Source organism: Callorhinus ursinus, unplaced genomic scaffold (assembly GCF_003265705.2).
Source record: "Callorhinus ursinus isolate GAN/ISIS: 27379988/994484 unplaced genomic scaffold, GSC_fseal_2.0 scaffold23, whole genome shotgun sequence".
Taxonomy (NCBI): Eukaryota; Metazoa; Chordata; class Mammalia; order Carnivora; family Otariidae; genus Callorhinus; species Callorhinus ursinus.
The window spans coordinates 965,760-988,865 of record NW_027397085.1 but is presented as its reverse complement, the minus strand read 5'-3'; the positions used below and the strand labels follow the sequence as shown (position 1 = coordinate 988,865).

General features: G+C 37.3%; 1 protein-coding gene across 1 annotated transcript in view; it reads right to left on the bottom strand.

Annotated features, from left to right (window-relative positions):
- Positions 1 to 235: 235 nt before the first annotated feature.
- The window catches only part of HOMER1 (homer scaffold protein 1), a 130,649-nt gene continuing 107,778 nt past the window's right edge, over positions 236 to 23,106 (bottom strand). The window contains exons 6-9 of the mRNA XM_025892587.2: positions 22,731 to 22,887; positions 18,373 to 18,483; positions 17,671 to 17,751; positions 236 to 3,498 (exon numbers count right to left, since the gene is read on the bottom strand). Of these exons, the coding sequence (XP_025748372.1) occupies positions 3,310 to 3,498; positions 17,671 to 17,751; positions 18,373 to 18,483; positions 22,731 to 22,887 (538 nt within the window). The 3' untranslated portion in view covers positions 236 to 3,309. The remainder of the gene's footprint in view (positions 3,499 to 17,670; positions 17,752 to 18,372; positions 18,484 to 22,730; positions 22,888 to 23,106) is intronic.

The window sequence follows — 23,106 nt, the reverse complement described above, 5'->3', positions numbered from 1 at the left end:
GAACAGACAGATCAGGTCTGCAGGAGGAGAGTAGCTGAGCTGCACACTCCGCAGTGAAACGAAGCCACGGAAGGGCACGAGTGACACAAGACCGTCCACTTGAACGGGGCAAGAAAATGAGTTTTCAAAGGTGGTGGTTTTAATTTTGAGCGTCCCTTTTATTTCCACTTGAAAAAACCCTGCAAGCTTTTCCTTTAACTGCTTTCCAGCAGTTCAATGACAGCAAAACTTTACATTCTGACGGTGCTGAAGTTCTTCTAGAGGGACAAAGTGGGATGCAACTTCATGCACGGTTTTTAATCTGCAGAAAGAAAGGGAGGAAAAAGAGAGAGAGAGAGAGAGAGAAAGGCGGAGAGAAGGAGAGAGAGGAGAAACAAAAACTAATTTTCCAGGCAGGGAAATACGTATAAAACCTTTTATGTCAAAGTCAGGATTTCACAACAGGACACACTAATGCGAAATCCAGTAGCACCTGTAAAAGTTAAGCAATGCTGCCATCACTTAAATGCTTTTTCAAAAGTATCTGGAAAAGACCGAAGGAAAAAAAGATAAAGTACATTCTCCAGAGAACAACAAATGTATTTCAAAATAAAAACTGTATTTTTGTTTTTCCTTTTTTTTTTCAGTTGTTTTTTGTACAAGAATTCATAATTATCAGAGAATATCTTATACACAATGGGGTCGGTCTCTGCTCTCCTTGTCTGTGTCACTTCAAGTCCACATGTTCAGGCTACAGTCCCCAGCATCATTTTCTGATAAATATATTACCACAGTTGGATGTAAATATAGATACATTATATAATACTTGTCTCTGGGAAAAATCAGATTTTAATAGGCAAACTTTTATTTATATAATACAGAAGTGGAGAAAACTACAGTAGACACACAACCTAATTATGACTTGTAGATGATGATTTCTAGATACTCTACTATAAATGAATATTTAAAATAGTCTTAAGATTTTATTTATATGTGCACTTGTGTCCACCCTTATCCCATATACTGTACACGTCTAATGACACTCTGGGAATTTAAAGGTGCAGCCCTCAAATTGTTAAATCACTAAAAAAAGAAAAAAATTAGGCCCTACTGGATGAGGAAAAAACTCACAAAATTTCCAATTTTAAATTTATCAGTAGGAAAATATTAAAAATAATTTTCTGTATATACGTACGGGTATATGTATATATTGAATTACACACGTCTCACCTATCAATACAATTCAAGTGGAGACATTTTGGTGAGTTATTTTCCCATTAAATGACAACGATGTCAAAATTTAAAAATATCTTATTACATCATTAAAATAATTCACTTACCATTTCAACAGCTTACACTGTTGTTGTTTTTTTAATTTTTAACTCTTCGTAACTAAATTCCCTGATCCCTAGTGTTAAATCCCCTATTTAAATTAAAATCTGGTGTTCTTTGTTACTCAGAAACTGAGGGATAAAATCACATCTACTTCAAAATTCCATCAATCAAATAAATTTTATTACCTGAATTATCAGAGAAATATCTCAGCTCTGAGCTTGTGTACCTAAGTTACCCTCCCTATAATAAATAGGTGAGGAAAAGATCCTAAAATAGATGGAGGTAACTTACATGATGTCATAGCACATAGAATACACATAGATGATTAAGTGTCTGATAGAAACTTTTCAGAGACACCTGAAAACTCACTTTAGAAACTAACTTTAGAAACAAACCATTTATTTTTCACTCTAATATAAATTAAGATGTATGTATTTACATACATACACACACATATATAAAACAAAATTGTCTAGTGTTGAGTTGCTGTTTGTGAGTGAAAAAATGGTTACAAATTGATTCATTAGCTTAATTTTGTACTTAACAATTCCATCGTTTTGGGGTACAAACAAAGTCAGTGCATTTGCAGACTCCACAGAGTCAGGTGCTCAAGCATACACTTTAAAAAAGAACCCTCCTCAACATCACAGGCATTGTACAGCGAGAATATATGGACTCTGATGCAATCCCTAACTCCATAAGCAGACTAGACAGCACTTGGCTTACTTTTAAAATAGCTTCTTAAAAGAAATATATAAAGAAATGCATGTTTGCTAAAAGTCTTTTAAAATTACATCAAAACAACATTAAAACTTGTTCATTGAGAAGAGCCTATTGAATTGAATTCCTGTTTGAAACACCTAGTTAACAGTTCAGGATATTGCCTTGTGAGGTTTGACTAGAGATGTGGTTGATGTAAAGACCCAGACAGAGTACACGGCTCCAATCCCAATAGTCCTCTGATTGGCTGTTTGATGGAAATGGATCCCCTTTAAAATTGCTATACACCTTAAAATGATCTATAATAAACAGTTCCCCAATAACCATTATTAGTTGTAAATTGAAATGCATTGATCATTCAGAAAAGATTTCTTGCAAAATATATAAATAAATGTAACTGCATATTCTGTAAATATACTTAACATTGCTAGGCCAGACCGTCGAGGACGGGCTGCTGTATTTCAGTACTGTGTGTCAAATTTATTAGAAATTTAAAAAGAAAAATTTCTGAGGGACTCAGCTGCCTTCGTTAGTTGGCTTTAAAATGTGTAATAAAATGGGAGACGATATCTTCTCATAAATACATGGAATCAATATGGAAAAGTAAACTATACAGCAGACAAGATTCAAGAACACCAGAGTGTACCAGAGTGGTCACCGAGTGAAATGTCTTCCGGTATAAAAAAAGGGAAGAACTCTATACACCCAGGTCTAGTGAGTATGTTTCAATTGGAGATGCAGCTCTCTCTCACTCTTGGCAAGAATTAATCGGTAATGGCGCTGCTTCTCAGCAGTGCAAAAATATCCTGAGAAATTATTCAGATTACAACAGAAGACAGGGCTTTCATCACTAAATTTTTGCACAAAACACAGCTTTAGATATCATAAATAAATTAATTTAAAAAGCAGATAACCTTCACTGTGTTGAACACAAAAAAGGGATGTGACCCAGACATTGTTAATTCTCCCATTGGCTAATATCAGAAAAAAAAAAGATTGCATTAAGTGTATTTATAACTTTCTAGTTAACTATGGCCAATAATATACATGGAGGTAATTTGTAGTTCAAGTTTTTCATCTCTTTTTTCCCCAACTAGCTACGAGCTGAATTCTAAAATTTACACTGAAATATACAATTCCAATTTTCAAAAGATCATCCTCCTGGAGGAGGAGTGATATTCAAATTTTATGTGCGATCTTGATGCAGAGCCCAAACAGTCCTATGAAGAGAGACAGTGTATTTTTTAATCAACTGGCACTGAAATTTAACTTTCCTTAGCTGCATTCTAGTAGCTTGGCCAAGTTGTCTCGTAATTCTGTTAGTTCAAATATTTTTCCATCAAGAATTTCTAAGAGTGTCTTCAGGTTATTGCGAAAAGCTTCTTGTTCATTCTGACTTTTCTCCAGACGTTGCTCTAAGTCAGACAGCTGTCCCTCCAGGTCTTTGTTCCGAATCTCTACTTCCTTTAGAAACAAAAGTGTGATATATACACACGTCAGTTCACGACTTAGAAAACGATACAACTTTTGTTATTACTAATATCGTGGTTAGTTAATGCAGTTTGACATGCAGGAGGATGAGCTTCTGAATCTCAAGTTAACACATTTTATGGAGATTTTTAGAATTCTGCCCTCTGAGAAATCCATGTGGTTTTCGAGACAGGCTTGTTCATGAATCCATCTATCCAACCCAACAGAAACTTCCTGATGCTTACTTCCTGCCAGGCAACACTCTGGGCATTTCAAATACCAAAGAGGATTAAAGATCCATTTTGTGGATTAGCTACATCTCAATTCAATTTCGGCCCGCCTCTTTTCTCCCTAATGCACAACTAACTGGTAGCAATCTCAGCTGAAAGCAGGCAGAGAAAAAGAGAATACTTTTTCCTCCTTACTGGCAATTCTGGAGAAAGACCCGTGAGAAGACAACAGCTAACACGAGGTATTAGGACCCTCTGAATATGTTAATTACTATTCTTTGTTTTGCCTCACCATCCAAATGAGTGCTTGTAGCAGGGGAAGTAGCTCAATGGCTAAAAACTACAGTCAAGATCTACAATAAGCATACATATAAAAGAATTATACAGCTGACAGTTCCAACATACTGCAAATCATGGAAAGAAAAGAAAAAAAATGACAAAAGGCAAGTCAAAGTTCATGACAAAAGTATTTTTTTAAAAAAACAGAATCAAGTCTAGCATACTTAATTAGAAGTTATTATTGTTCTAAAAATGTTTCTAAACATGACAAATATAATAATAAGTAATTCTAAAAAAATGAAATGATCTAATGACCCAGAGTTTTAATTTCGGTTAAAAATTCAAATTGAGAAAAAGAGCAGAAACTTTAAACACTTTATGACACTTTAAACAAGGTATTCAGATAAGCAATCAGTTGAAAGTTATATATCCTTTCTGGAAAGCTCATTTTTACCTCTGAGAGGAATTAAATGATTGACACAAATTACATTCACCTATGTCAATTATATGGGACAACGACAACATTTTGGTGGTAGTAATACAATATGAATCAGCCTCAGAAAATATTATGTTTCAAGTGTTAATACACGGTTTAAATGTAAATCCCATAAAAAATTCTATCAAGTCTAAAGGATGGCGGAACACATTTTTTTTTTTTTAATTTTTGAAAGACAATCTGGTTGTTAAATGAGAAAAAACCCCAAATATGAAGCACACAGTGCAAACGGGCAAACACTGGTATTCATGGGGTCAAACACTGTAAATTACTGTACAAATAGGAAAGAACTGCTGTTGTTAGGATTATGGGTACTTTTTTCCAAAATTTATTTTTCTTACAACACCTGTAAAAATTGTAAACTTCTGAGAAAAACAATTGGGAAATTGGCTTGAATACATCTAAGAAAGTAACCCTGATCTAGGATTCTGAACATAAAGAAATGTTCACTTGCTTTGAGAGAAATAACTAAGAGTAAGGCTTCAGCAAGAATGCCATGGAGGAGTCGCAAGAACCTGGGAAAATACTAGAAAGGAATACAGCAGCTCTAATGAGTAATAAATGAGGAATTTAAGAAATCCCAATCTAATATTAAGGCATTTAGTGTTGGATGTTTCCCAGGTACGTTTCTAATCTCTTCCCTCTGAATAATCCACAAAGTGAAGATAAATAAACGGAAAACAGGATCTGAAACCAATAAAATGCTTATAAATTCAGAAGCCACATTCATGGAAGCTCCAAACTAGGAGGGAGAAAACAGCCCCCGGGATCAAATGTAAAAATTCCACTCATGATTGCACAGCATGCTCTCTTGCCTGCTTCAACAATAAGCTTAAGAGTAGCATGTTTCCAACTACAAAAATAGACCAAATGGCATTCACTAGAAAATACCCATTTCACCAGGCACCAGCCAGTATGCCCTCTGAAGCCTTCCTTAAAATGAAAGGCTTCCTTGTTCTCCTTGCCAATCAATGAAACATGCAAACATTTTCAATGGAAGCATGCAAAACACCAAATTTCCTCAGCTATTAAAATCGCTTTGTTCTCTCTAGACAGAGTGTCATACTCTCAGCCATTCCTCTGATTGGAGGAATTTTAGGAGTCAGATAACAAAAGGGATCCAATACAGTGCTGACAGTGCTGGTCTATTCTGAGGCACAGAATATAATCCTAGAGCAAGACTGGCCAACCTGGTGCACACAGGCCAACACAAGGCAACGGGAGCCCTGGCAGGTGGGAACTTCCTAGTAGTCGGCCTTATGTCCACATTTTCCAAGCCTCTCCTTCTCCCTCCTAACACATTCTTCTGCTTCTAACCACTTGTGTGCTACTAGTTTCCTCTTCTCCTTCACTGACATGTAAGCATGTGCCAGAGGCATCCAGAGACCTGGTTCAGTCCTGATAAAGCAATGGAGGCCAGAAGCTAACTCCCTTTAGAGTGCTAAGGGCAATAATTGCAAGTATAAAATCTTAGTGGGTAGAAGGTCATGCTCTGTGTTTGTTAGATATGGAGCCTCAACACTAGAGTGATTAAAAAAAGTTTACACATTACCATCATCAATGGGACCAGATCAGGCTCATTTTCTGTAAGTTTAAATCCTGCATTTTTAATCTAAATAAAAGTTACAGAAAAATTGTCTTTGACATCTGATTCACATGTTAAGCCGTTACAAGCAAGATATAGTGCCCTATTAGATCATCAACCTTCATATGTAACAGGACATATAAATCATCAAAAGAATTAGTAATTCAAGAGAAAAATGGGCAAAAGACACACACGCAAATTTTGAAGAAGAAACATTCAACAATTATTTACCAAGCATCTTCTATGTACTAGCAAAGGAGATAGAGCGAGAAAATAAACAAAGATGGTTCTTGTTTTAATGCAGCATGCATTCTAGAGTCAGGACGCCAGCAACAAAAAGTAATCACTTCCGGGACGCCGAGGTAATGGTGACTCTGTATGCTGAGATCTCTCAACCATCCTCCCAAACTATATAAATCAATAATAAGAATAACACCACACAAATTCCACGACTTCAAATAACTAGAAGAAATAAAACACACCAAACTTCAATTCCCAGCAAAGACATTTCCCAAGCTCTCTCTCTAACCCTTTGCAGAGGGCAAGGCAGGGTCGTGGGGCAAGTAGAGCAGAGGCAAGAAGAAAACCAAAGGCTTAAGACTGAACTCTAATAACCCTAAGACAGACTGCTAGAAGTGTCTAAATACTGGAAAAACAATCAAATAAACAAAGTCCTGGTAGACCAGAGTGGACTACAAGGAAGGGACTTACTAGTGTACACGGGACAGGAGGCAATCTTGGAAAGGCAACACTTCTGAGGAGAAATTGGCAGAAAGAAGAAAAAGAAAGGAGCCTGCCGGAATACTACGGTAAAGGGGGAAGAAGCAACACAGGGAAACTTACAATCTTCTAAGACAAAGAGAAAACTCAAACACTGAAGGACACAGAGCCCCTCCCCCACTATCTCCCAAAAAGAGGGTGATTTTGAACTGAGAATCTGTAAGCCACTCAATCCACAAAATACAAAGGTGTGAGCTATCTCCATCTACGTAAACTATCATAAGATGAAAACAGAAAATGAAACTCTAGAGACTTTAGTGATTGAAAATAAAAGATCCCCCCCCAAAACCAGGTATGAAGCACAAGAAAACAGAAGCCTCCACTCTGAATTAAATATTGTCAAATTGGGAACCTGGCTTGGGCTCAGTCAGAAGACAGTGTGACTCTTGCTCTCAGGGTTGTGAGTTCGAGCCCCACATTGGCTGTACAGAGTACTAAAAAAAAAAATAGGTAAATGAACTTTAAATATTGTCGAACACGCATTCAAAATAGAGCCTGAGACAGATATCAAACACTAAAAACAGAAATGAGCCAAAAACTAAAAAACCAGGAGTGATTAAGCCCTGATAGAAATAGAAGAAAAAGGCAAAATTATATAAGAGACTGAATTATAAAATAAAAAATAAATAAATTTAAATAAAATTAGGTTTTACTCAATTATTATTTTTAAATATCCCAGGGAACGCAAGTGAGATAAAGTAGGGGAAATGGTCAGAGAGAAAGGGGTTGAAATAGAAGGGAAGACCATCTAACTACATATCACTGGAGCTCCTTACGAAGAAAACACTCCAACAGGACAAACCTAATATTTAAAACTTTTATACTAGAAAACTTCCTGGAAATAAAGGAAGACCTAAATCTACACATTAAAAGGGCCCACCAAGTACCTGAGAAAAGTGACCCTCAGTGAAATCAATTCTGAGAAATATCTTAGTAAAACTCTTAGATTTTGAAAATAAAGGAAAAATCCTCAAGGCGCACACACAGGACCAAACTTCCAAGGCCAGCGAACTAGACTGGAATAGATTTCTCAAAAGCAGTATAAGGGACGCCTGGGTGGCTCAGTTGGTTAAGTGTCCGACTCCTGATTTCGGCTCAGGTCATGATCTCGGGGTCCTGGGGCCAAGTCCCGCATTGGGCTCTGTGCTTAGCGGGGAAAATGCTTCTCTCCCTGTATCCTCTGCCCCTTCCCCTGTTAATGCTCTCTCTCTAAAATAAATAAATCTTAAAGAAAAGCAACATAAAAAAAGGTAATAATGGAGTGGCATTTTCAAGAAACTCAAAGATTATGAACCAAGGATTTTATATCTACCTGTCACCTAAGTACTAAGTCTTTTAAAAAACAACTTAAACCCACGAGCTCTTCCGGAACCATCTACTAAAGGATAAGTTTCATCCAACCAACAGATTACTGTGGAAATTTCAGAGAAAGGACTGATGGTGACCATGTACTATAGGTAATATATATCAAAGATTAAACAAAGGTGGACAATGGTTAAAAAATAATATAAAAATGCTTTTTTTTAAAAAAGATTTTATTTATTTATTTGAGAGAGAGAGAGAATGAGAGAGAGATAGCACGAGAGGGAAGAGGGTCAGAGGGAGAAGCAGACTCCCTGCTGAGCAGGGAGCCCGATGCGGGACTCGATCCCGGAACTCCAGGATCATGACCTGAGCCGAAGGCAGTCGCCTAACCAACTGAGCCACCCAGGCACCCCAAAAATGCTACTCTTTTCTTTTTTAAAATATTTTATTTATTTATTTGAGAGAGAGAGAGAATGAGAGTGAGAGCAAGCGCAGGGGGAGGAGCAGAGGGGGAAAGAGTCTCAAGCAGACTCCGCGAGCTGAGTGTGGAGCCCTATGCAGAGCTGGACCCCATGACCCTGAGGTCACGATGTGAGCCAAAACCAGGAGTCAGATGCTTAACTGAGCCAGCCTGGAGCCCCCCCCCCCCCAAATGTTACTTATTCTGACAAGGTAGATATAATGCAACTAAAAAATAGGAGGAAAAAAAGGAAAAGAGAAAAGCAGAATAAGCTTCTAATTATTGAATATGTAATAGTTCAAAGTCAACTATCATTAAAAACTAACAAACTGGGGTGCCTGGGTGGTGCAGTCAGTTAAGCACCTGACTCTTGGTTTCGGCTCAGGTCATGATCTCAGGGCATGAGACTGAGCCCTGCGTCAGATTCCAGGCTCAGCGTGCCGTCTGCTTGGGATTCTCTCTCCCTCTCCCTCTGTCCCTCCCGCTCATGCTCTCTCTCTAAAATAAATAAGTAAATATTTAAAAAATAAATAAATAAAAACCAATAAACCAGATAGTGAAAGTTTAAATATCAACACAGTTAAGTAGAAGTATTTTAAAAAGGTGTAAGTCTAAAAGTAACCACTAAAACAAAGTTAAGACCATCTTAAATATCAAAAGATATAAAAAAGAGCAAAGAACATATTATACAGAGAAAGAAAAAATCAAATTAACGTAATACATAGGAATTATTACATAAAATAATGACAAGTTGAAATAAAACATAAAAATCATATTGATAAGTATGAATGAGTTACCTAGTAAAAGAAAAAAAATTTTCAGTTTGGCTCACAAAGCACTAAGTATACACAACACACAAGAAGCATTCACAAAAACTGATTTTACATTTGGTCACAAAAAAGTAGTATTAAGTAAAATTAAGTATAAATATCACCAAAAATATTCTGTGATCACAATGCAGTAAGACTAGGAATTGAAAACAAAATTATAAAATAGAAAGGTCCTTCCACTGAGCAATTCATTTAGGAAGGCCAAAAATAACAGGATGGGCGCAAGATAATGAGAGGTTGCAATACTGGTAGAAAAAGTGGCAAAGGAAGGCACTTTAATGCTAAAAGCCACAATGCACAATGAAGATATAACCATTATATTTAGGTACCAACCACCTTATGAAGTAGAAATTACAGGTGTTGTAAAGAGGCACAGATAAATACATACTGATGAGAGACTTCGCTATGCCACTCTCAATACAGGACAGATCAAGTGGGACAAAGGAAAGGTAACAATACAGAAAACAAAAATTATAAAGTCAACAAGGAACATTACAAAAATCGATCATATATGAGATCACACAAAAAAGTGCAGTCAATTATGTAAAGCAGAAATTATACAAACCCTTGCGATTACAAGACAGTAAAACTAGAACTTAAGAACTAAACCCCAAAAATAAAAAGGTCCTTCCACCAGGAAATTAAAGCACCTTCTGTTATCTTTTATATATATATTTTTTTAAGATTTTATTTATTTATTTGAGAGAGAGAGAATGAGAGATAGAGAGCACTAGAGGGAAGAGGGTCAGAGGGAGAAGCAGACTCCCTGCTGAGCAGGGAGTCCGATGCGGGACTCGATCCTGGGACTCCAGGATCATGACCTGAGCCGAAGGCAGTCGCTTAACCAACTGAGCCACCCAGGCGCCCATCTTTTATATTTTTTTTTACTTATTTGAGAGAGAGAGAGAACGAGCAGAAGGGAGGGGCAGAGGGAGAGGGAGAAGCAGACTCCCTGCTGAGCTGAGAGCCCGATGTGGGGCTCCATCCTAGGACCCTGGGATCATGACCTGAGCTACCCAGGTGCCCCGCAAGCGCCTTCTTTTAAACATCTTGTGGGTGCAAGGGAAATAAGACCAAAATTACAGAATTTCAGGAAATAACGAACATACTAAATATGAGAATCTATGAAATACACCTAAAGCAACGTCACAGGACAATCTATAACTTTAAACACATATACATAAAAGTGAAAGAATGAAAAGAAAGGAATTAAATTCTCTCTTAAAATGCTAGAGAAAGAATAAGTAAACCAAAACAAAGTACGAGGCAGGAATAATAAAGATAAAAGGAGAAATTCATAATAGGATAAAAAAACCCAGTGGCGCTGATGAGACATACCATTGCTTAACTTTACTTAATCAAGAAGAAAAGGACAATGGACAACTATATAAAATAAGAAGTAAGAGTTCTCGCTGACTCTGTGAAACCTAGATGGAAAGCTTAAACAGCCTAGTGTCTGCAGAAGAAATAGAGAATAATCGAGGAACTACTCCATAAAAATGCACCAGGCCCCAGTGGTGTCAACCTTCAAAGACCAGGTAGTTTCAATATGACATCCATTATTCCAGAGCATAAAAAATGAAGACAGTGCATGAAGTATGACTGAAGTATTACTCTGTGTAAAGTCTAACCCTGATACCTAAATCATATAAGTAAAGCTCCCCTCAAAAGAAATACAGACCAATATCACAAATGAGTCCTGTGTAAAAATGATAAATAATAAAGAACAGAAATCTAACACCACATTAAGAAAATAAGATAACATAGCCAAGTGATCTTTATTTCAGTCATGCAAAGTGGTTCCGTATTAGAAAATCTATTAATAAAATAAACCATATTAAATAGATCTAGAGAGGAAATTATGATTATTTTCATAGATACTAAAAAAAAAAAAGGCCATTAACAAAATCCCACACTCATCCCTGGTAAAAACATTCTAATAGGCACGAAGGACACTCTCATAACATGATAAAATGTATTTCAGTGTTACAGCCAACATTTTACTTAAAATGGAAAAATACTAGAGGCATTTTCACTAAGATGAGGGACAAGATAAGCCCATCATCTCTAGTATTGTTTAATACTGTAGTCGTGTTTTTAACAGGTGTAACTGGACAAGAAAAATCAAGAGGCTTGAGAATTGGAGGGATGAGGGAATAAAAGTAAAATTATCTGTTTGCAAATTATGTGTTACCATACCTAAAAAATCATACAGAATCAACGGAGTAAGTGACAAAACTAGCTCAAATAATAAAATAATTTAGTCAGGTAGCAGGACATAAAAATAGCATACAGAATTCAACAGCTTTCGAAGCATCTGGGTGTCTCAGTCGTTAAGCCTTAGGCTCAGGTCATGGTCCCAGGGTCCTGGGATCGAGCGCCGCATCGGGCTCCCTGCTCGGCAGGAAGCCTGCTTCTCCCTCTCCCACTCCTCCTGCTTCTCCCTCTCCCACTCCCCCTGCTTGTGTTCCCTCTCTCGCTATGTCTCTCTCTGTCAGATAAGTAAAATCTTTAAAAAAAAAAAAAAAAGAATTCAACAGCTTTCAAATATACAAACAATAATCAATTAAAAGATACAATGGTAGAGAAAACCCCATTTGAAATAGAAAAAAAAGATACAATATTTATAAACAAGAAATATGCAAAACTACATGTTGAAAACCTTAAAACACTCCTGTGAAAAACACAAAAGTAGATGTGAACAAATGGGAAGACATCCCTTATTCCCGGATAGGATAGAAACTTCAATAAGACATTGTTTCTCCTGAAGTCATATTACAAATTTTAAGCAATCCCAATAAAATTTTTTTATGGAGCTTTATTTTCAGTTGACACAAAAATTGGTACTGAATACTGAATCTCATATGATAAAATAAATATGTAAGACTATTGAGAAAAACAATGGAAAAAAAACTCTGAGGAGTACCTGGCCCAACCAGATATTAAAGCCTCTACTATTAGTGCAATGTGGTACTGATGCATTAATAGAGCGACTAGCAGGCTGGAATAGGAAGCCCAGAGTAGTTCAAAATGTGTAGAGAAATCAAGTATCTCCAATCTCTGGAAAAAAGAATGAAATTTTAAATAAATGGTAATGAGATAACTGTACGGGCATTTGGAAAGATACAACTGGATCCATATCTCATACCACACACAAAAGAATAAACCCCAAATACTCAGAGATCCAAATGTAAAAAATGAAACCGTTTAAGTACTAGAGGGAAATACAGGTGAATCCCCGTACCATCTGAGTTTGGAAAAGAGCTATCTATGATCCACAAGCCAGAACCAAGAAGAGAAAAGAATTAATAAATCTGACTAGTACAAAAAACACCATCTCAGGCAAAGTAAAAAACAAAAACAAAAACAAAAAAAAAAAACTGGGAGAAAATATTTTTAACATGTAATCAGATATAAAAAGAACTCCTGCAATATATAAAGAACTCTTTGAAAAAGAACCAAAAATCCTATAGGAAAAGGGCAAAAGACATGAACACCCAATCCACACAGGTACAGAAAGATACTGACATGACCTCTAAGCTTATGAAAGATGTTCACGTCACTAATAACATGAGATATGCAAATTAAAACTACCATTTCTCACCTATCACACAATCAAAAAGTATGACATTTTGTTGGCAAGGCTATGGAGAAAGAGGCACTCATGGTAGTGGTATGAGTGGGAACCAGCACAATCAATTACAGAGGGGAATTTGACAATGTTTAACCAAACTACGTATGTGTTTATTTTCTTACTTAGAAATCTTCCTTCTAAGAATCTATCTCGGGGGTGATAGATTCTCCATTGTATTACACTGCAATGGGAGGTTTGAGTAAGAATTCAGTTTTATATATACATGGCTATTGAAATAGGCATAATGTGGTATTTATGTCCTTCCAGCTGTTTATTAAGATGGCATAGAAACAATGCTATCTCCCTAGCTCAGTAGGAAGAGTATGAGACTCTGCATCTTGGGGTCATCAGTTTGAGCCCCACAGTGGGTGCACAGATTACTAAAAAAAAAAAAAAAAAATTTTTAAATCTATTCTGAAGATACACCTCCAACAATAACAAAATACCTATGCACAATATTACTAATTGTAGTATTGTTGCAGAACACTGGAGACAGCCTAAATACCCACATAAAGGAGTGGTTGAATAAACTATCACTCCACAAATGAAGGACTTTATAGCTAAAATAAGCATGAACAAGATCTCAATGAACTGACAAGAGTGACTTCCGGAATATATTTTAGGGTAAAGAAACAAAGTGCAGAAGAGTAATCTAGAGTATGTTACCATTTAAAAAGAAGAGGAGAAGGTAAACAAATAGATCTGTTCATTTGTGTGAAAAGAAATACAGAAAGGATAAACTAGAAACTAATGAGATTGGTTACCTACAGATGGCAGATGGGAATGGGGTGGGAAGGATGGGGCAGAAGCTAGGGTAGTGGGGACTGGAGGGGATGTCTCTAAAGACATCTTTCCAAATAGTTCTGGCTTTTGGAACCATGCTAATGTTTTGTACACTCAGTAAATGCATGCATATATAAGATGTAGAAGAATGGATAAAATACTAAAATGGAATATAATATGATACAAATGAACATATAAGTATGTTTCTTTTTTTTTTTAAGACTTTATTTATTTATTTGACAGAGAGAACACAAGTAGGGGGAGCGGCAGGCAGAGGGAGAGGGAGAAGCAGGCTTCCCGCTGAGCAGGGAGCCTGACACCAGGTGCAATCCCAGGACCCTGGGATCATGATCTGAGCTAAAGGCAGATGCTTAACTGACTGAGCCACCCAGGTGCCCCAAACATAAGTATGTTTCAAATGAATAACCTAACCAATTGCAGAGGAGGGGAAGAACTAACCCAACAAACTTCTGAACATAGGCTGAGGACAAAAAAAATTATAGTGATCTCTAGTTGGTAAGGTTTTGTTTGCATTTTTTTGTGGTGGTATGAATTAGTAATTCAAAAACTATTTTCTGTGCTAAGATTGAGAAAGTAAATAAACATATTGTAGATAATAAGAATCGGGTTTCTTAGTATTGGGTAAAGGAATTACAAATATGACTATGGGAAAGGCTATAATAAACTCCATTGTATTACACTGCAATGGGAGGTATGAGTAACAATTCAGTTTTATATATACATGGCTACTGAAATAGACATAATGTGGTATTTATGTCCTTCCAGCTCTGTTTATTAAGATGGCATAGAAACAATAGCAAAAAGCCTACCTGGTACTCAGACCCTGGCTTCTAAATATCAATCTTTGCTTAAAGAAATTTCTCCTTGGAGGGATGCCTGGGTGGCTCAGTCAGTTAAGTGTCTTGAGGGTCCTGGGCTCAAGCCCTGCATCAGGCTCCCTGCTCAGTGGGGAGCCTGCTTCTCCCTCTGCCTGCCGACCCCCCTACTTATGCTCTCGCTGTCAAATAAATAAAATCTTAAAAAAAAAAAAAAAGAAAAGAAAAGAAAGAAAGAAACTTCTCCTTGGAGAAATAGCTAATTCCAAGGTTGAGGACTGAAAAAATACAAGATGAGCCTTGAATATGTAGTTGTCCTAAAACATGAAGACATTCTTTAAAGAATGAAAGGGTCGGGGCGCCTGGGTGGCTCAGTTGGTTAAGCGACTGCCTTCGGCTCAGGTCATGATCCTGGAGTCCCGGGATCGAGTCCCGCATCGGGCTCCCCGCTCAGCGGGGAGTCTGCTTCTCCCTCTGACCCTCTTCCCTCTCATGCTTTCTCTCTCATTCTCTCTCACTCAAATAAATAAATAAAATCTTTAAAAAAAAAAATGAAAGGGTCACATCAAAAAGGAAACAGAAGCTGGACTGAATGGGTTCCCACTGGCCAAATCTGGGACAATTCAAACATCAAAATAAATACATATGACAACTAAACGCAACCCATGAGCCCGGAATAAATCCTGGACCAGAAAAACAAATTTTAAACTTTGTTATAAAGAATATTATTGAGACAATTACGGGAATTTGAATAAGGTCTGTAGACAGATAATTTCTTGATTTTGATGGTTATGTAAAACAATGCCTTACTCTTAGAAAATACACACCAAAGCGTAAGCGTTTAGAGGTAAAGAGATAAAGTATCTTGCAACTTATTCTCAAAGATTTCAGGAAAAAATCACACACACACACACACGCACAGAATGGTCAAACAAATACAGCAAAATGGCAACATTTGGGAAATGTGAGTGAAAGGTATATAAAAAATCTTTGTGTTATTCTTGCAACTTTTCTGTAAGTCTGAAATTATTTCAAAGTTGAAAAATAAGACCACTTCAGATAGTGATTAACTGCTACTAGGAAAATAAACAAGATAATGTTACACAGAGTACCCGGGGTGGGGCGGGGCACCTTGCAGAGCTGTGCGAAAACTGAGAAGTTGGAGAAACTAACACGTGAGCCAAGACCTAAGTGGCAAGGAGGGGCCAGCCCGTCGGAAGGTCTGAAAACTCCCCGTCATGTTCCGAGTAGGTTGTCTTGATCAGCATTTTTGATATTTGGTGAAAGAAAGGTATGAATAGGATCCAGCTTTAAAATTCAATTATCGCTCGGTTCATGACGAAATACATTTAAGAAGTTTGATTTGAAAAATCACCTCTTGGTTTCTCTGGGATGTGTACGTAACTGGGAAAATGTCGGAAGGAACCGTCAGGAAGGTCTTGGCAGCAGGGCCGCCTGAAGCCGGGGGCAGTCATACGCAAAGAACAGAGACTTTGGAATCCAAACAAATTTAGGCCTCACTGCTTTCTAGTTCAGTGCCTCATCAACTTGTGAACACCTCTGAACCGCTGCCTTCTCTTTGAGAACGGGGACGAGTTCAAGCCAAGGTATGCAAGGGCTCGGCAAATGCCTGAATCACAGCAAGGACCTAGAAAATAGCAGCCCAAACCAAAGGAACAGAAGACAAAGCTCCACTGAATTTCCCCCCCTTTTTCTAGCCCTGAGGACACACTGCATCTTTAGTTCTATGCCAGGCTTTCTCAACCTTAGCACTATTGACATTTTGGTCCAGATAATTGGATGTTTAGCAGCATTCTTGACTTCAACCTATTCGATGTCAACAGTACTGCCTGAGTTGTGAAAATCAAAATTGTCTCGGCACATTGCTACATGTTCCCTGTGGCACAAATCTGCCCCCTGCCCCCCCGAGAACCAGTAATTTACACAGATCATTAAAATGTGGGAACCACATTTAATAGGGCTAACCAAAACAAACCAGGCTGCTGCAAGTCAATGATGGGAGAGGGAAACGTGTCATGCCATATAAAGAACCTACTTCCTTTATGAAGGCTTCCTCTACTGTCACAGAATTCTGACTACCTATATAAATGGAGAGTGGACAAATGAACTTATACAAGCCTCAGTTTCCTCAGGTGACTGTTACAAGAAGTAAATGCACAATATAAGTAAAGTGCTTAGCACAGTGTCTGGCACACAGTAAGCACTCAATTAACGCAAGACATTCTCATTACAATTGAGGTACTCCTAATTCCTGGGCTTCCAGGTTCCACTTATCACCCCTGATCCAAAATTCCTCACTCTGTACATACATTTATTTCTACTCCAAACTCTAAAGTGATCCTTTCTTTATAGAGGGAGCTAACCACTGGGGTGTAAAGAAAAGGGCAGGAAGTGCCGAGACTTCGATAATGAATTCAAAAATCTTCCCTAACCACTGACACAGGATATATGTATGTAAATTAGAGTCAGGAAACACATTTTTTATGCAAAGGAAGTGAGAAAAATTCATTAGAATAAAGAAAGAAAGATGACACTGACTTAATTTCCATTAGGGCACAACTACTTCTGCAATTCATACTCATTAGTTCAATGTAAAAAAAAAAAAAAAATGAGCAGAACTCTTCGACTGAATGAAATCCATGTGAGAAATTCTCTTTAAATTCAGGGTATTTTTTATGTTAAAAAACAGACATTTCTAGAATAATTTACTAAATGCAATTTATAAATAGTCATCTATGATGCTCCCATGCTACCTAGATGAGGTTATCACATAATTTTTGAAAAATTAAAGATTAGTCATGAATCAGAAGTCCTGGAAAAATGAGAACCTACAAAATGAAGTTTCAGAAAAGAAGTCATTACTATGTGAAAGAACGACTGATGCCTCTCTCTATGCAGAAATGAAGCAAAATGTTATTATAGCTCACCTGTAGTTTCTGAGTCAAAGAGTCCCTCTGTTCTTGTAGTTCTCTGGCATTATCTATTTCTTGTTTTAATCTTTCTATTTCCTAGAAAAAGCAGAGCAATGTCTTTAGCAACAATATTTAAACTAAATCAAGCAAAGAGAAAGTGTTATTTCTCCCTGAAATTATTGTCCTAGTCCTTAGAAAAGAATAGTTCAAAAGACATTCCTTTATGCTGATTTTTAGAAGGGTGAATTCGTCTTTATGGGTAGGTTGTCTAATACATGATAATTTTAAGCAACAAGTCTGCTTGGTGGCTTTGGTACAGCACTGCCTGGAAACAACAATCAGAACATTTTAAGGCTGCTTCAAGCTTTGTGGATATAATTCTTTCCTGGGATATTAAATCTTATGATTGGAAACCAGAAAAAGCAACAGCTTATAGAATTCATTTAACCTCTCACAGTTTTATGTTGATTTTATGAATGCAACTCTCATACAGAAGGCAAGAGGCAGTATCTCAGTCTGACTGCCTCACCATAGTTCCTAACACCAGAAACAAGGATGGAGAAAATATGAACAAGCTTCAAAAAAAATTTCATCTTCCCCTGAAAACACCCCACAACCTTACTTTATTCCATAAAGTAGCTGTAAATCGGACAGAGACTCAAATATTTTGTACACACATGTTAGCTAGATTACAGATGAGTGAAAAGTAGGAAATACCTCTTCCTTCACTTTCAGCGTCTCTTCTAGTTCTTGTATTGTTTGATTTAATTCTGTCTTATGGGTATGCACTGCATTTGCTTGGCTACTAACACATTCAAGCTCGGTCACCTAAAATGAAATGAGAACAAAGGTTAAGCTATATGACTATCTCAAAAGATTTCTTGTTGAAAATATACTAAGTCCCTCATAAGTAAATCACAACTTTTAAACAACATATGAAAATCAATTTTGAGAAATATTAAGACACTTAAGGTAGAATGAATAGATTCTTTGAGGACACAAATTTAGGACAATGAAAAAAGACTAAGGGAATAATTATTTATATGGCTTAGTCATGGAAGAAGTTAGGAAAGCTTAATTGGTTAATGACAGTTGAGAACCCCTATAATGAAAGGCTTCTTTAAATATTTCTTATGAAAACATATTCAAAATCAGATCTAGCCATCTGCCTTCCATCTGTAGCTTTCAAATTAAACATGGCTTCTGAAAACTGGCCTTACAGAAGTGAGAAATTTTTCAAATACATTTCCAAAATGTAAGAGAATCTGGAAGAAAAGATATGCTTAAAATACAACTTAAATCATTCGATACTAGAACGACTTCACATCCATAGTGTCTCTGTAGCAAAAGATAATATTCTTTAGTCAATAAGAATGTACTAAGGGCCCAAAGAGCTACAGAACTTTTTTATAGTTTTTTTTTAAGATTTTATTTATTTATTTGAAAGAGCGAGAATGAGAGAGAGAGAGAGAGAGAGAGAGCACACGAGAGGGGGGAGGGTCAGAGGGAGAAGCAGACCCCCTGCTGAGCAGGGAGCCCGATGCGGGACTCGATCCCGGGACTCCAGGATCATGACCCGAGCCGAAGGCAGTCGCTTAACCAACTGAGCCACCCAGGCGCCCCGAGCTACAGAACTTTTAATGAGCACTTGGTATTTTCTGAGAGAAGAAAGAAAGGCACTGTCTCTAAAAGTTAAACCATCCAACAACATTGTTGGACCCAACAGTCAAAATAGGCAAAAGTCAACATAAAAACATACACACGCACCCCATCACAGCTCTTTACACACGTTAGCATCTCATACATTTTGGCTGACTAGAATGCAGTAAATTCTAGACTGTTAAGGAAACAGCAAATCCTTCTCCTTCACATTTTCCAAATATCTACTTATCCTCCATAAATGTTACTCTACGTTTCTTAACATTTTCTTCCTTTCTATTCATGTACTAATAGCCTTGTGCCGACCCTATCATCCAAGGCTAGACACCAGCAATGGCCCACCAGAGGACATAATTATAATCTTTGTCTATTTTTACCTCTCCTATAAACCAACATTCATCTATCATTGTATAATTCCTCCATTAAAAGCCTTTCAAAGGCTCATTTTTTACAGTATCAAATCTAAACCCACAGGTCTTGCATACACCAGTCCTAAACTACTTAACTACCCTCATCACCCAAGACACTCACAGTATGTGATAGGTGGTTTTTCCAACTAAAAATAGGTGAGTCTCTTCATCCCAAAAATAAACCACTCTCACTGAATAAACCATCCTGCTGACTTAACTAGAATGTCTACTCTTACCGCTGAAGCTGTTCAGACCTTAGCAAACCTTCAGCTCTCAGCTCAGCGTGTGTTTTCACCAGAAAGTCATTGCTATCTACTTAATTCCTCTAGGCTCTCCTGTCCTGTGGTCCACAAAACAAAATGTATTCAAAATCTTGGGAATTAGTTCCTTATTGTTCACTATATAGGAGGTTTTTTGGGGTCCAATTAGATAATGAATTCCTTATAGGGAGTTCCAGTTCTGATAATGATGGAGTACTTTTTTTTAAAAAGATTTTATTTATTTATGAGAGAGAGAGAGAAAATGAGAAAGAGAGAGCTCATGAGAGGGGGAGGGTCAGAGGGAGGAGCAGACTCCCCGCCGAGCAGGGAGCCCGAGGCGGGGCTCGACCCAGGGACTCCAGGACCATGACCTGAGCCGAAGGCAGCTGCTTAACCAACTGAGCTACCCAGGCGCCCAATGATGGAGTACCTTTTACTGGAAAAACTTTCCCACAGATAACAATTGCAAATCATGACCAAAATGTAAAATTCAAATTTGAATTTTGAATGCCTGGGTAAGCGACCAAATAGAGCAAAAGACAGAAAGCAATCACACATTAGGTAAAATACACATATAACATCTTTTTGCTTGAAGGCACTCTGTAGTCTGGCTGCATTGCTTGACTAGAACTTAAGCAGAAACCTGTGGTCTTATTTCCCTGAGGAGCCTGAGGATCTGGGGACTCCTTAAAACAGCTGAAACAGCTAGAAACTGAGGGAACTGTATGAAGAAAGCCCCCAAAGAAACATAGAGACTTTCTTCAAATCTCTGGCTAACCCTTGATCTACATTTACACAGGTAAGATCCAAGGAGTCCAGCAACAGGGGGTTGGAAGGAGCTGGAAGGCTACAAGAACTGAGCTGTGGTAGGGCTCACCACAGAGAGAACAGTTCGGCGTTTCAGTCCCACCAAATTAGAGGACGTGTGTTATTACCTCAAGCTTTCCACTGAAACACCAGAAGGATTATGCCTTAGAAATAAACATTTCCCAGGACTAGGGAATTCACCATAGGGTTAAGGGCAAAATGAAAATAAATGGACTCTAATGAAGCCTAAGTCCACACCTCCCCAATTTCAAGGAAATCTGTAAGTAAGTTTAACTGCCTACTCAAACAAAAATCAACATCATTCAGAGTAAGATAAGAGAATCCATGGGCTGTATGTCATCTAATTTCAAATGTCTAACATACAACTGAAAATGACTAGACATGTGAAGAAATAGGAAAACGCAACCTATAGTAAAGACAAAAAGCTGCCACCTACATCCCTCTGGCTGCAACTGCAAAGGAAATTAGGCTACACAGAAAGGATGCCTGATGGAAATTCAGATCTACAAAAAGGAAAGGAGAGCATCAAAAATGATAAACATGTGAATAAATAGAAAGATTTCGCTTCTTAGATCTTTAAAATTCAATTCACAATTTAAACCAAAATTTCCTTAAGGACAGGGATTATACGGTAAGGGGATACGACAGTTCTTCCGTGAGTATTTATTGGCTCATGAGTTAACTGTCATGGATTAATTTATTTTATTGTAGTAAAGAACAGAGAATAAAATTTTATCATCTTAGCCATTTTTCAGTGTACAATTCAGCAGTGTTAAGTATTCTCACACTGTTGTGAAAAAGATCTCCAGAACTTTTTCATCTTGCAAAATGGAAATTCTATACTCATTAAACAACAACTTCCTTCTTCCTCCTCCTAAGTTAACCTTTACACATACAAGAGGATGACATTTACTCCGGTTTCTTACTCTCCCTCCCTGTCTCTATTTCATCTCTATATTCCTTCCCATGTCATCCTGATCCTACTACATTCCTCAAACTGTGCTCTGGTAGTAAGGCCATTTCCTACTGTCTGTGAAGTTCACTTCTTTGGCATCCTTCCTAAAAAAAGGAAATTAGTGGCATATACTTCCTGTTGGGTAAATGCAAATGCTGTGAATACAAAAAAAATTCTTCACAAGTAATTGTTTGGGCTTCTAATATTATTTATACTGGGATTTCTGATTTTCTTTTCCTGTATGAAATTACAAATACAGGTGTCTCCCTTTCTGAGAGTTTGAATTATGCCACTTCACTTTTATAAAAGTGAATATAAATGTGAATATAAAAGTGAATATAAAAGAAGTTTTTATAAAAGACCTGTATTAGTATGGTAACAGCTTTTTGTGGCAAAACTAAAAATGGTCCTCAGATTTGTCAGCAAAAAACAGATACTAATGTAGGTCTTTTGTAAAAACAAAGTGAACTTCTGGAAAGCAGGGGATACTCTTCTCTTTATACCACTTCAGCTCAGGAAAGGTTTCACAGGAATGCTTTTCTTTTGGATAGTGGGGGGAAACCTGTATAAGCAACTTTTATAAAGAATTTCTTACCTGTATTTTTTAAGTTGTTCCTTCTTCAAAAAACAATAAAAATAATAAAAGCATCTATCATCAACTCGGTACAACTACATGTCAACTCATTTTCTCTATTCATTTTCACAGGAATTCTACAATTTTCAATTTTATACATGAGAATACTGAGCAGAAAGGGATAACTTACCAAAGGTCACATAGCTAGTAAGTGGCAGAATAGAAAAATATTTTTAACTAAACCCACATTTACTACCATCTATACATATGTTCTGACAAGCAATGACTATCTCCAGATGTCCTTGCGCTGAATCTACATGTATGTTTCTGCAGGTCAGGGAAATCTGTTAGCCATCAGTCCCCACGGACAGCAGGAGCTCTGAGCTTACCCGCTTGTGCAGACGCTCTGCTTCCTCCTGATATGCAGCAAGCTGCTGTTTCCATTGTTTCACATTGGCAGTGGACTCCAACAGGGCCGCAGTGAGTTTGGCATTATTTCCTTTGAGGGTAGCCAGTTCAGCCTCCCAATGTTTGCTGATTGCTGAACTAAAAGAAAAGAAAATTCTATCAATTACACTGAATATTGTCACTTTGGAGGTGCAGCAGTTCTTGGTTCTATTAGTTTTATAGTCCATGAATATTTCAAAGATAATCTGAAAAGAATAAAAACAAATATTTCAACAAATATTTCACTGAAAAGTTCCTGCTGAAGAAAATCTAGCAAGTGAAGAAACAGAAAAAGTACAGAGCAGTAGGCTTAATGTA